We start from the raw sequence: 15316 nt of genomic DNA, 5'->3' as shown, positions 1-15316 counted from the left end.
ACTGGGTTGGTGATTGGTGAAGGAAAGAATGCAATTGCTCGAAGGCTGTTCCAGTGATAATGCTTCCTAGGAAAACATTTACCAAAATGAAATAGTAGTATTTTGCTGATGTCCTCCTTTCTAGAGTTGATAAAGCTATATGTCCCTCAATCTTTGACATGATCATCAAAATCGTTGGTAAAATGTGCAGAAAGATTTTAAGAGCAAGACCAGGAAGGAAACCCTGTAAGAATGACTTGATGAATTTCCTGTACAACACGCCAAAATATACTTAGTAATAATTACTAAAAGAAAATAAAAGGATATTTATTACCATTGGAGGGAGATTTGCAATACTGCGTTTGACATATAGAAAATCAACATCACTATTATATATTTCTTCAAAAGTAACATAGGATTGACTTCCTCATTCCTAAGTATTATCTCATATCCTTAAAAATTAAAATTATGATTTTCTAACTTGTTACCAACACACTTCATGTAACGCCCTTAAGAGGTTACAATCTAAATCTTTCATAGACACATCATGGCCAGAGAATGCAGACACTGAAAATACTTCAGAAACTGCAATTATCTACTACAAAGAAATGACAAACAGGAGGCACACACAAATAACTCATTATATAATAAACAATCAATAGTATTTTATAATTGAAACTAAAAAATAAATGCATTATGGAGCTCATTAAAAAGTAATTATGGTCTATGCTTTTCCCTTAAGCTTGAGACAATTCAAATATATAAAAGAAAAGATATGAACTTTCAATCATACAGGAGGAAAAAAAGGTAGGAGTACCTATTATAGCATATGTTGTAAGGGTATAGAAAATATTACAAAAAAGAATGAATTGAGAGAAGCACCAACTAATAAACTCTAATGTTAGAGACAACCTTCATCACAAGAAGTTATTAAGAATTTCAAAATAAATTAATATTTTATGGCATGCTGCAAAATCAGGGTTATCAAAAATTAAGAATATGATAAGTTCACTTACAATTCTATTAGTGGTCTAAGAAAAGGAGCAACCTTTTCAAGACCCTCCAAGTTCGCAAGTGATTGCACGAAAGCAATGGGTATCATGTAGAAGAAAACCAAAGCAAATACAGACAACGATATTATAAGTTTCCGGACTGTTAGTGAAACAAATGGTATAGCCAAATTCCTCCAATAAATATCACGAGTTTCTGGTGCCCAATTTGTTAACCAAAGAGTAGGATTTTTGCTTTGTTGCGTTTGTGCACAAACAGCAGCCCCCCAGCGAGAATTGAATGATACAAAAGCAACTGGTAAAATAGATTTTGAATCCTTCAGAATCTTCTGGCGTTCCAGTGACATCTAAGACAAAATATATTGCAAAAAATCAAAGTTAGAGCACCAGAATAATTCTAACACAAATTGCTAAAAGTTTTATTGAAAATAGTAAATTCAAGAAAAATGATTTCAATGGAAGCTTTGGACAAACTAGAAAATGACACTCGACAAATTACCATGAATAATATCTCAAGTAAGACCATAGATGAAGCAGTAGTTATAGCTTACTCTCTTATTGAGCTCCTTTACTTGATGCTTGTAGTACTCAATTGAATCTACCTTTTTGCCCCACAGCCCGCAGAAACCAGTCTGAAATCAATGTTGTTCAAACCATGAATTCAAAACATCAAAAGCTTAACAATGTATTACATACTAAGTGGCGTATTAGTCAAAGTTTGCCAGTAGCATCCAAGTTCCTAAGAAGAACTACCCTTGTAGTCGGCCTTTTTTTGTCTGGATGCCTTTCAAACTTCAGTTGGTTATAGTCCAGCCAGTTCTGCAGCCTATCTCTTTTCCTCACCAACTTGGAAAATTTGTTTGCATTATATACTGCCTGAAGAAAGAAAACATTAGTAGATTATATGACTGCAAAATGGAGAAAACAAATGCACATTCCTCATGACTGACAGAAATAGCACATGTTATTCATGTGTTATCTCATGAATGATAATAATGAAAACCTTTATATATACAATTGCAATATCATAAAGAACAATATTACCTGATGACTAAGATAATGATCAGGGTGATTTGTTTTAAAGAAGTGGTCCACAGTATCTGATATTGAGTGACCGGAAACATGTGGCACATTCCTCACCACTACCTGCAATATTCGATTTTACTGTTAGAAACTTTTACAGAACAGAAACATAAAGTGAATATGTAATCCCAAAAAAGAAGAATAAAAAATGTAAGCTCAACAAAAATGGGATGGAAATATGTATTTTATTCTCATGATAAGAGATTGAAATTAAAAAAAAAATAATCCTAAAATATAAATGTTAACGAACAACTACATCCAGTTTCGTTACATGTTTAAACACATTCTCCAAAAAATTTCACTGGGATAATTATATAGCAGGATGTTCATTTAACTCACTGTAAACTGCTCTGCACATCTATGCTGTGAAGCCAGGAAATGCAATCTCATTGATGCTACCGTATCATATTCCTTGTAAAGCATGAAACAAGTCCATATAGTGAACAAGTACTCCAACGCTATGTGGATGAAGAACCTGAAATCAAATATGAAACCTATTAAAACAATCTATAGCCTACAATGAGACAAATTTTAAAACTGATGTTAAAATAAAAGTTTACAAGGATCAAAATAGAACAACATTTTCAACACATCTCAAATAAATTTCCCCATTCAACTCCCCAAGAGCTTATGAGAAGCCGAATCAGTGCATAACAATGCAAGTGATAATTTTGGTTTCTTTAATGATTAAGTTCTATGGAAACTGAAAGCTAAGCAAGGAAATATTTTATAAATTGACGCTTGGAAATGTTTACATGGAACAAAATGAAATCAAAGAACAATATGACAACCATTCATGCCTTGGAAGCCACATGCAAAAGAATTCTAAGACAAAAATTAAAAGACACTTATCCACCATTAGTTCAATCACCTAAACAACAATGAACTTCACAATTAACTTATTTATGGAAAGTCCACAAAATTACCAATCGATACCAACCTACTAGGACCAGCTCATAAGTTCAAGGATTAGAGCAAGACATGATGAGGTGCTATCAACATCTCACCTCAAGAGTAGTTCAAAAAGGCTATCTATGGTTTGAAACAAGCGCCGCCATGCTTGGTTTCCATGCTTTATTTCTGGTTTATCTACAAAAGGTGCTCTCTCTAGTAAAGCAGATTCCATGTTCATCTATAATATCAAGAAGACATGGAAATACTCCTTTTATATGTATATAATCTAGTTACTTTTTCATATTCTCTTTTGTTCTTGGCTAAGTTGAAGGTTGAATTTCTTATATCTGACCTCAGACCCCTTCATCACTTTCTTGAGTGAAAGTCACACTCAGTGCTGAAGATTTATTCTTGGATCAATCTAATTATGTTAACAAATCAGTCCGGCATAGTGGAAATGAGAATTGCAAGGCCACTTAATACCAGTGGCATCTTGTTGTCAATTAGGAAATTCTCATAGTCCTATTTTCACTTATTCTACCTTGTACCTGCATATTGCCAGTGTGTTCCTATACTTGACTTTACAAGACGTAACTTTCTTGTTTACAATAAATCAGCCTTGCTAGCAGAAGTATAAGCCACAAGAGGACACTGTAAGGTTGTTGAGAGAACCCTTAGGTATTATTGTTTTATTTATGATCTTACAAATGTGCTAGTAGCAAAGATTAAGAAAAATGAAAATAGTTATGTACTTAGTCTGAACTATGTAAATCAACATGTTTTTATTGCCAATAATGATTTGACCTGCTTGTGGCATAAAGATTTGACCACTACAATGCTGACTCTTTGAAGTTTATGCAAGAGAGTGGAATGGTTGCTAATATGCTTATGTTAGCTGATTGTGAAGGTGTGTATATTGTCTGTCAGCTTGGTAAGTATAGGACTAGTTTTTCCTCAGTTGGTGTGAGACGAGTTATGAGAAAACTTGAACTCATGCATACCGATGTGAGTGGTTTTATAAATATTAAATCTTTGAGTAAAAATGAATCTTTGTGTGGTTTACTGATGATACACTCGTATGACTCATATGTATTTTCTATCAAACAAAGCTTAAGTGATATCTGTGTTTAAGAAATTTAAAACTTTAGCCGAAAAGCAAAGCGAAGTTAAGATTGTCTACTTAAGATCAAACAATTGAGGAGATATGCCTCAGCAGAATTCAAAAAATTCTGTGAAGAGAATGATATCTATCATCAGTTTACTATTAGTTATTCACCGTAGCAGAATGGTGTGTCAAAAAAGAAAGAACATAACAGAAATGGAGATGATGAGATGCATGCTTATTGAGAGTTCTCTTCCCACATTTTTAGGCTGAAACAGTTTATACTGTTGTCTATTTAATTAGCATACTTCCCACTAGGTCTGTTTATGACTCCAATCGAGGCATGGAATGGATTAAAACCATGCACATGACACGTGAAAATCTTTGTTTCAGTATGTTGCAGTCATATTCCCTTAGTTAAAAATAAATAAATTGGATGACAAGACTGAAATTAGTATTTCTTTGGGGTATGCAACTCAAGCCAAGGGTTACAGAGTCTACAATGTGGTGACAGGAAAAGTTTTTGTGAGTAAGGATGTGCTTGTTGATGAATCAGTATTCTGGGATTGGGATAAGAAACAAGTTGAAGCAAAGTAGCTCATAAAAGATATAGTTGTTGCAGCTTTAAATTCCTAACGTGTTGGTGCTGAAAATGTTCAACTTGATTCTATAGAATTTGATGATCCTACTGCAGACACACCAATCAGAAAGACCAAGTTATTAGCAGTAGCTTATGAAATGTACAATTTGACCATTATTGAACCAACAAACTATGAACATGCTATGAAGTACAAGAGTGTCAGCTTTCTATGGAGGAGGAGATTAACATGATTAATAAAAACAACACTTGGCCGCTTGTACCAAGGTCTGAAAATGGTCATGTTATTGGAGTCAAATGGGTATACAGGATTAAATTCAACTCTGATGCTTCCATTTTCAAATTCAAAGCAAGGTTGATGGTGAAGGGTTATGCACAATTACTAAGAGTGGATTATGGTGATATCTTTGCACCTGTCGCAAGGCATGACATTATCAAACTGTTGGTGGTCTTAGCAGCAAAGCTAAATTGAAGGCTCTATCATTTAAATGTAAAATCAGTTTTTTGGGATTGTCTCTTGCAGGAGGAGATTTTCATTGAACTACCTCAAAGGTTTGTTGTTGAGGGAAAGGCTGATATGGTATACAAGTTGAAGAAGGCTTTATATAGTCTCAAGCAGGCACTTCTAAAAGACAAATTTGAAGATCTAAGATCAAAAGCAAGTTTGTACAAAGAAAAACTCAAGGAGGAGTGTTGACTTATGAGTCTTTATTTGAATAAACTTATGTAAATCTCTAGAAATATTAACAAAAGGTATTAGAGATATGTAGAAAATTAATACAAAGTGTTGGAAATATGCAGAAAATTAATACAAGGTGTTGGAAATCCACAGATCTACATTAAATCAACACAAGTTATTAAAAATATTTTTTTAGAACATGAATCTAATTTAATGTTTAAGTTGACTACTTTGAATTTATTTTCTCTTTAAGGAGCTTATGTATGCTGAAAAATATCAATTTAAAAAATTTCTAGCAACTTCTTTTTCTTTCTTCTATATTTTGCTCTCTATTTTTCTCAACTTTCCCAACTTCTCACTCAATTTTGTCACAAGCCTCAACATCTTGTACTTCTGCTATGTAAAGGTTAGGAAGGAAGAAATACTAAATAATTTTTATATGTTTATTAAAATGAAAGTTGCAATATATATACAAGTAAATGGATTCATATATGGTAACCAACATAAATTACCCTAATTATTTTCTTCCTAATTACGCTTACATATTTGGAAAGATAATCATATTATTATGTATAGAGAATATTCTACAATATTTTAACACTTTGCCTCAAGTTGAAGCATAAATATTAATCATATCCAACTTGTTCTGAAGGTACTCAATTTGTATTTCATTTAGAATTTTGTGAATATATCACCAAATTGTTCTCTTGTCTTCACATAACCAGTAAATATAAAGTTTTCCTAAATCTTCTCTCGGATGAAGTGACAATCAATCTCGATATGTTTGGTTCTCTCATGATACATATGATTTGAGGCAATATGAAGGGCAGCTTGATTATCGTACCAGAGTTTTGCAAGAGATGTGAGCTTCAAGTCTATTTCATCTAACAGATGACGTATCCATAAGATTTCGCATGTAGACTATGTCATAACGCGATATTTGTACTCTGCACTTGAGCGAGATACAACTGTTTGCTTTTTACTTTTCCATGATATGAGATTCCCACCAACAAAAACACAATTAGCCCGTAGTAGACCTCTTATCAATCTTATATCCAGTCCAATCAGCATCTGTAAAACATTCGATATGAGTATGCTCATAGTTTATAAATACTACGTCGAGTCCTGTAGCACCTTTTAAGTAACACAAAATCTGTTCCAAAGCCTCCCAATGTTTGGCTGTGGTGCTGACATAAACTGGCTAACAATACCGACAAGGTATGCTATATCTGGACGAGTCACAGTGAAGTAATTCAATTTCCCAACCAGTCGCCTATATTTAAATATCTGTGTCATCAAGGGGATCACCATCATCTTTTGTAAGATATATATTTGGTACTATTGGTGTATTGCATGGCTTAGCTCCTAACTTTCATGTTTCTGCAAGTAGATCAAGTACATACTTTCTCTGAGATAACAGAATCTCTTTCTTACTTCTTGTTACTTGAACTCCCAAAAAGTATTTTACCTGTCCCAAATCTTTGGTATTGAATTTGGTATGCAAGAATGACTTGAGAGAGAATATTTCTGCATGTTCATCTCCTATAATCATAATATCATTAATATAAATAAAAAAAAAGTATAATATCAATTGTTGATTGTCTATAAAAAACTAAATGATCACATTTGCTCTTCTTTAATCTGAACTCACATACTACCTGACTAAACTTCTCAAACCACGCACGCAAACTCTACTTCAGACCATACAAAGGTTTCTTTAAATGATAAACTTTTTCGTACTCTCTCTGAGTAACAAACGCAGGTGGCTGTTTCATACACAGTTCTTCTGAGAGATCACCATGAAGAAAGGCATTTTTAAGAGAAAATCTCGGGAGGCTGCAATAGATACGAATAAATGGATAGAGATAAATTTGGCTACTGGAGAGAATGTATCAGAATAGTCCATCCCATAAGTCTGAGCATAGTCTTTCACTATCATTCGAGCTTTAAATCTTGCTATAGAACCATCTGAATTCACTTTGATTGCAAATACCCATTTGCACCCTACAACTTTTTTTCCTTTGGGAAAATCTACCAGATTGCAGGTATGATTATCATCAAGAGCATTTATCTCCTCAATCATAACATTACGCCAACTAGGATGATTCAATGTCTCTTTAACTATTTTGCGTATAGAGATTGAATCTATAGAAGTAATTAAATCACTTGACGAGGGAGACAGATGGTCATATAATATAAAATTAGCAATGGGATAAGTTGGGGTAAGGATGATGCATTGACATTTACCTTTATGGAGACCAATAGGAAGATCAAGATCCTGTGAGGCAGAATCAAATGACGACGGATCTGGTGCAGGACATGTATCATTAATTTGCTGTCTTCTGGAATAAACATGGACAATGGCGGTGCTACTTGGGTCAAAGATACACAAACACTATCATCAACTTACTCAAGTGGAGCTGAAGGTATATCATCTAGAGGAACACTTTTATCTATTTGTTCAGTAAAGGCACCTTGTGTAAAACTATAGATGAGCCACTCGTCGTCCACTTCCTGACTTGTAGACTTAAATGATGAGAAGAATAATGGCATATTTTCTAAAAAAACCACATCAGTTGATACCAAATACTTATTGAGATCTGAAGAGTAGCATCTGTATTCTTTCTGAAGACGAGAAAATCCCAAAAATACGCACCTCAAGGCCTTTAGATCCAATCTTATTATAGTAAGTTGCACATCTCGAACATAACAGGTACTACCAAATATCTTAAGTTACACCGGAAATAAAGACTTATTTGGAAAAAGAAGACTATAAAGAACATCTTAATCAAGCACTATAGATGTGTTTGTTCTTTCTCTCAACGACCTCATTTTGACATGGTGTATCAACAATGAGGATTGGTGAAAGATCCTGTGTTGTGTCATATAGTTCTGAAATGAATCTGACATATATTTTTTGATATTAGCACTTTTCAATACATGTACTGAAACATTAAATTGTGTTTTCACTTCAGCACACAAAGCACAAATGTGAGAAAATATTTCCGAACGATTCTTCATAAAATATATTCAAACCATTCGAGAAAAATCATCTACAAAAGTAATGAAATACTTAAACCCAGTTTTGGACGAAACAGGATAGGGACCCCAAACATCATAGTGAACTAACTCAAATGCAAACTCTACTCGTCTATTGACCCTTGGACTTGATGGACTACGATGATGTTTTGCAAACTAACATGACTCACAATCCAGTGAGGGTACATCATGAAACTGAGAACATATCTTCTTCAACACAAGTAGAGATGGATGTCCCAATTGACAATGCGTTTCAAATGGAGAGATAATACTAGACAGGTAACTGATCGAGGTACCCGAGTATCAAGAATGTAAAGACCACTTGATATATTTCATTTACCAATAACCTGCTTCGTCATAAAATTTTGAAGAACACAGTGATTAGGAAAAAATGTAATACAATAATTTAGATATTTAGTAAACTTACTTACAGAGATCAAATTAAAAGCGAGTTTAGGTAGATTTAATACAGATGACAGAGTAATAAATGATGTTGGTTTTGTGGTTCACGAACCCACAATATTATATACCGACCCATCAGCAATAGTTACAGGAAAATGTGCTTTATGTGGTCGAACACTAGAAAAAATATTAAGATTACCTGTCATGTGATCTGTAATATCAGAATTAATCACTTATCTGTTTGAGGAAGAGATAAGACATTTTTCTTATGATTCAAGCAGAATAGAAAATTTATTTAAAGATTCTCGATACTAAGTGAGTTTAATATACTCATCAACTGAAATCATAACAGTTCTCTCAGAGAATGAGCTAGCAGTAGCAGCAACAATATTAGTGGTCTGTATCCTTCGATTAAGGTTCTGCAATTTCTTACAATATCGTTTTATATGTCCTTATTCACAGCAGTAATAACAGACTATATTATCATCCATTTCAATTCAAGAACTAAAAATATGCCACTTAAAATACCCAAACTTCAACAATCAGAGATACCTGAAAAACACTACAAATATACCAGAAAAATTTGAGAAAAGATAATACCTCTTCACGCATGGCTGTCAACAATCCTACCAAAACCTCACTGCCAACCACCGGAACTCACACGCCGCTGCACGCACCACCGCCAGAATGTCACACGCCACTGCCAGAATGCCACACGCCACCACCGAAAATCACCAAAATGTCTCCTTTCAGCCGGAAATCACCACAGACCCCACTAGACAACCGAAATTCAGAAGGGGCTTGCGAGAACACCTCGAATCGCACAGGAAAACTCAAAAAAATTTGTTGTCCCGTGATCTGCTTTGCGGCAGTTTTCTCTCCTCCGGCTTTCTGGTTTTGTGCACAGAACCGGCCGGTCAAGCTCCTTGATAGCTTCTGTCCTCAAACGGGAAAGCAAAACGCACCGAAATTGGGGGTCGTTACAGAAATACCCTCGTCCGGCAAACCCAACGCACACAACCTCAAACTATAGCGCAAACCGCCGTCTCAACTTCTCCAGCGTACACCACCGTGCTGGCCACACTTTGAATTGGCCAGAGATCGCTGGTCGACTTCTTCCGGCGCCGGGAATGGGTTGTTCAATCCTTAGTTTGGTCTGATATAATCTTACCCCTAAAACTCTAACCCTAACTCTAACCCTAACTCTGATACCGTGTAAAAGATTAAGAAGGAAGAAATACTGAATAGTTCTTATACATTTGAAATGAAAGTTGCAATATAAATACAAGTAGATGGATTCATATATGATAACTAACATAAATTACCAAAATTATTTTCTTCCTAATTACGCTTACATATTTGGAAAGATAATTATATTATTATATATAGAGAATGTTCTACAATATTCTAACATGCTACAAATAGCACAAGATTATATATATAATAGGAGGTAGTTTATTTAAATTGTACAGGATCTGTTCCAGTTTTGATATTATACAGCAAACAAAGGAATGAGTGGCTTTTATAGAATAAATGTCTCATCTTCCCTTTTCAAAGGGAGATAGAAACATCACAGCTATCACAAGCAGCAACTAGTTCTATCTGAAGAAGAAAAAAACAAACAGACAAACAAACAAACAAAGAGCACCATTTTTTTTTTCCTCCCTTAAATATGGTGTTATTTCTTTCTTATCCATCATTTGTAGAAAGTTAAGAAATTAATTTTTTTTCTCATATGTTAAACATAAATATATAAGCTTGCACCCTTATACAGTGCACTAGCTTAAAAAACTCATGATCTATACTCGTTATCTTAGTTTCTGACAGCAGAGACAATACGTAGCTCCATTGAGTGAGAACCTGTTTGCAAAACGGTCTGTCCTTCAACCCATTAAGTTTAGTCTGTGGGAAGGTTATAGCTACATCATAATGATGTGAGCAACTTGTAGTTAAATTTCTCAAAGAACAATCCTAGCAAGCACTCAAAATAGATATTCTGACTATGTTCAAATTCTAAATTATTTTCAGTTTTCTTCTTAAAATGAAGTTAAAATATTTTACACTAGTTAATGCTGTGTGAAAAGGAATTTATAAGTTCAATTATCAATAAATTGTCAGTTCAATGGAAAAGGATAACTACATTCCAATTATCTTACAGCAACAAAATCTGAGCACAAGACTTGCAACATTTTGATGATGCCATGTGAATCGCCAAAAACACGTAAAGTATATGGCTAACCCAACGACGAGGGTTTCATAAGGAAGCTCAAGCATTTAGTTGTATGGATATGTAAAATACAGGATTTCTAATCCTACCAGGAGAAGGAAAGAAATGGATACTCAATTTAAAGTGAGTAAAACAGAATTTCATACTTGATCTCATATATATATAGAATTTTGTAGAAGATGGTATTTGATATATGTACAGTTTGGAGGGAGATCTTTTGTATATTTCAAGATCTAGCGTCCAATATGAGGTCAAAAAGCCAAAATACTTTCCCTATTAGAGTTAGCTTTTGATAAATGAAACTGTTCCTAGTCAAAGCAAATAAAGAAGGCGCAAGGGTTCCGCATGTCCGACATATTGCTCCACATTGAATATAAAGGATCCATAAAGCAAAAATAAGTTAGAGAAAGAAATCTTAGCTTTAATCCCAATTTTCATTTCCTTTCAATTCAAGTACTCACATTGGATATGACCTATATTCTTAAGGTAGTCCTCCTGAATATCAACGACAGTTATTATTTAGTGCAACTCAACAGACCTGAGTCAATAACTTCTGTTTTCTTTGGCCAATTATTAAACAAAGAACGTGTCAAGTTTTAATAAAAGCAAAGTGAGCAACAAATTGACTACATATAAGATTTGAAAGCACATAACTCATACAAAAAATATAAGCTCTGCAAACAATATGCTTAGGAAGTAAATTTTCCTCTCAACTAAGAGATTGCAAAAAGCAGGAACCATAATTTAATCTTCTACCAACTATAGAGTGCAACAGCAAAATAAGCATGCATATAAACGGTTGCCATTTTACTTTTTATCTGATTGAGAAATTGCTTCAGGCAACAGATATCTTGTGCAACTTGTCATTCAGTGGTGAAACTTTTTAACAGAATTTCATGAATGTAGAAGTCAAGGACGTAAGGAAAGGGAGAGGAGATAATTAATCACTTCTTTCGTTATGGGGCAGGAAAATTATTGTTGTTTAGGATTTAAATAAACATACCTTATAGATTTGGGTTTAACATTTGATATTGAAAGCTTATCAATGTCACTCACAACCAGGTCCTTTTTCAAAAAGAATAGTGTTCCACTTGACACGTTGACTGGAATAAGAATAAGAAGCGCCAAGAGCGTAATGGGTACAAATATTTTCAAGCTGTCAAAAACAGTAGGAAATAATATAATCAGAGGGATGTTCAGAGATATTGAAGCATCAATCCAAAACAGTTTCTCAACATGATTTTGTCAGTTCACAGTATAAAGTTTGACTAGTGGATAACCAAACTGGTATAATAGGAAAACAATGGAGAACTTGGTAGTTTATATCTCTTGCTAATGAACACAAAGGGACAGAACATATAAGAAAACAAAAAAAGACAAAAAAAACAAGGGAACACGGAGATCTGAGGGATGGCCTTGAGAGTTCCATATTTGACATTCCCACCTGAATGCTAGGGAGAAACCCACCAGCACTAATTTAAGCATTAAATCGAAACAAGCTAAATCAAGTCTTCATCACTCTGAAAGTGGTAGTTATGATTCATTGATTTCTCTAACTACAAGCTTCTTCAAAAACATAGTTACGGATTTGGTACATGCAGATGAAAATGATAACATACCCATACTCATTTTTTTCTTGGTAACTACTTAGGAGTTCATAAAAATACAGGCTTCAGCCGCTTATAGAGAAGCACGGCTTATCAAACCAACTAAAGAAATAAATAAATAAGTACACCCCTGAAAATAAGTAAAAGACACATGAATTCCAACCACATTGAGTATGTCCTAATCAATTAGTCCTAATTTCAAAACTTTTTTCTCAAGACAAATAACAAGAAAAACAACCATAAAACAGAGAAGAAAAATTAGAGGAACACCATTCTGTGATCCAAATATTTCACTAATTTAGCATGACAGAAGAGAGAAGTGCAATTCTACTTAGTATAAAGTCAAAAACACCCCAAATAACATTTTATTGCCCAAAAAAATGGTAGTCTTAACTTCTGGGAAAATAAGGGAAAAAAATTGAGAATTTCTGGAATTACAGAGGGCAAATAGACAACAGAGGCTTATAAAACAGGAAAATTTTGTCTTTTTTTTAATATTCCAATAGACAGTCATAATTTTAGTAAGCGAAGAATACCGGGAAACTAACAGCACATTGGACAAGATAGCTACAAACTACAGAAAGAAGGGCAATTCGGTTACTAGAGAGTGTTCATCGAAACAGCCTCAGCTCGAAAAGAAAATAAAAGTTTCAATTATCTTCTAGTTCAAAGTTGTAAACAGTAAATATACTGCATAACGTGACTCTTTTCCTTTTTTCTCGAGAAACAAACTTACCCACCAGCAAACAGGGAAGCTAATATAAAGCTGAAAAAATTAAAGTATAGTAATAACAATGATGATAATAATAATAACAATACCGATAATAATAATAATAAAAGTAATGATAAGGAAAGTACCCAAGAGTGTATATCCTGAGAAAAACAGCAGAATCAAGGCCAGCATGATTGATAATCTCACTCTCACTCATTTTCATAGCCTCGGGCATCCAGTTGAGGAAAGTGAAGTAAGTCCTGAAATTGAGATTCACAAACTTGCCCACAAAATTTCCACTTCTCCTGGGGCTGCTTCTTCCTCCACTGATATACCATTTTGGAAAGTAAACTCTGTCGTTGATGGGTTGGATTCTAAACAGAGCAAAAGCCAGCAAGAAAGCAAAAGCACTTAGAATGTTGATTAATGCAGAGACCCCAATATCACCAAGTGTAGCCATTGATGGAGAAGCAGAAGAGAAAGGAAAGAAAGAAACAGAGAAAGGGAAAGAAGAGAAGCAAAAGCAGGAGATAAAAGAAAGAAAAAGAAGAAGGTGGGTGATGTAAGAAAGGAATTAAAGAAACAGAAAGGGCAAGAATAATAAGAAAAAGATACTATTTATTTATAGGAGCCAAGTGTGTCTGCTCATTGCTTATTCGGTTCTGATCTGAAAAAAAAAAAAAGCTCTAATATTTCTTTCCATTGTTTTAATGATTACATTATCTGTTTTTGTTTTGTCTATACTATTTCTTTTATTGGAGGAAGAACCAATAGGAAGTCTTCCATGCATGTGAAGGAGAGAGAGATATGCATATATATACATATATATTTCATATATATATATATATATATATATATAGAGAGAGAGAGAGAGAGAGAGAGAGATGGAGAGGGAAAGAGGTGAAAGACTCTCTTGTGTGGGGATTGGGTTCTTGTAATTCTTTTTTATTTCTTTGTTGGGGTTCATATGATTATAAACAGGTTCCTTTTTTTTTTTTCCTTTTGTTCTTTGTCTTTTTGAGTTTCGTTTTCACTTTCTCAATCCGGTGGAAAAGTGGAATGCGATAGAGCGCATGTTGATTGATGATAAAGTTTTATGTATTAGTGCCACAAAATCAGCTAATGGATTCCCATAGTGCTTCTAATTTATTAGTATTTGATTATTATATTTGCAAATGTTAATATTATATTTTACCAAACATCCCTTCCACTTTTATGACATGGGGTATTTTTATAATATTTTTATTTTTGTTATTACATGATGTGGTATTTAATTATTAATATATAAAAAAATTTATTTTCAAATTTTAAAAAATAATTATCTTTTTAATTGTATCTAATAAATATGGTTAAAAATTCATGCACCACCATCAACACTATAGCACTTTTAATCTATTTATTTCTCCAATTGCTACTAATTATATATTTTTAATACTAATAATTACATATCAATCATTAGTCATTATTTCTCCAGAGTTGCCACACAAATTTTTTACACCTCTTTTTGTTAGAGAAAAGGAGTACAAATAATTAACAAGGTTATTTAAAATATTTTATTAATAATATTATTTTTAAAAAATTTATTTTTTAATTTCTCTTTTTGTTCTATGAATTCAACCTTGTTTTTTATTCTTATTAAATATTTCTTTCTTTATTTTAAAATTCTCTCAAAAGTTTTAAATAATTATCATTTTTCCTTCCTTTAAATAATTATTCTTTCTTGTTATTTAAATATTTATTATTTTAAAATTTTCTCAATACTTTAATTATTTCATTGTCTTATAATTTATTTATCAAATAATTATTCCCTTCTTCATTCTTAAATTATCTCAATATTTTAGTAATATTTTATGTTAAATATGACAAACTTTTCTTTATTTACATCTCAGTTTTTTTAAATAAAAAAAAGAAGAACAGTTAATTACCCATAAAATATTTGTGTTATATATTACGATTTCCTGAATATTTTATTGCCTATTTTAAT

At 33.1% G+C, this 15316-nt stretch overlaps 1 protein-coding gene across 2 annotated transcripts in view; it reads right to left on the bottom strand.

The window, feature by feature from the left end:
• LOC110808787 (early-responsive to dehydration stress protein (ERD4)) overlaps positions 1–14012 on the bottom strand; it is a 38606-nt gene extending 24594 nt beyond the window's left edge. Inside the window, exons 1-8 of one of the 2 annotated variants that reach the window (XM_088216132.1) lie at positions 13479–14010; positions 12017–12169; positions 2412–2547; positions 2034–2135; positions 1743–1865; positions 1541–1621; positions 996–1336; positions 3–248 (exon numbers count right to left, since the gene is read on the bottom strand). In XM_088216132.1, the coding sequence (XP_088072258.1) occupies positions 3–248; positions 996–1336; positions 1541–1621; positions 1743–1865; positions 2034–2135; positions 2412–2547; positions 12017–12169; positions 13479–13792 (1496 nt within the window). In that variant the 5' untranslated portion in view covers positions 13793–14010. Of the gene's footprint in view, positions 1–2; positions 249–995; positions 1337–1540; positions 1622–1742; positions 1866–2033; positions 2136–2411; positions 2548–12016; positions 12170–13478 lie in introns of both variants that reach the window. The other variant, XM_088216133.1, reaches the window with a different exon arrangement.
• Between the last annotated feature and the right edge of the window lie 1304 nt (positions 14013–15316).

This window comes from Carica papaya, chromosome 3 (genome assembly GCF_054855325.1).
Source record: "Carica papaya isolate Zhongbai chromosome 3, ASM5485532v1, whole genome shotgun sequence".
NCBI classification, from domain to species: Eukaryota; Viridiplantae; Streptophyta; class Magnoliopsida; order Brassicales; family Caricaceae; genus Carica; species Carica papaya.
The sequence above is the reverse complement of the archived record's forward strand: the minus strand, read 5'-3'. Positions and strand labels throughout refer to the sequence as shown.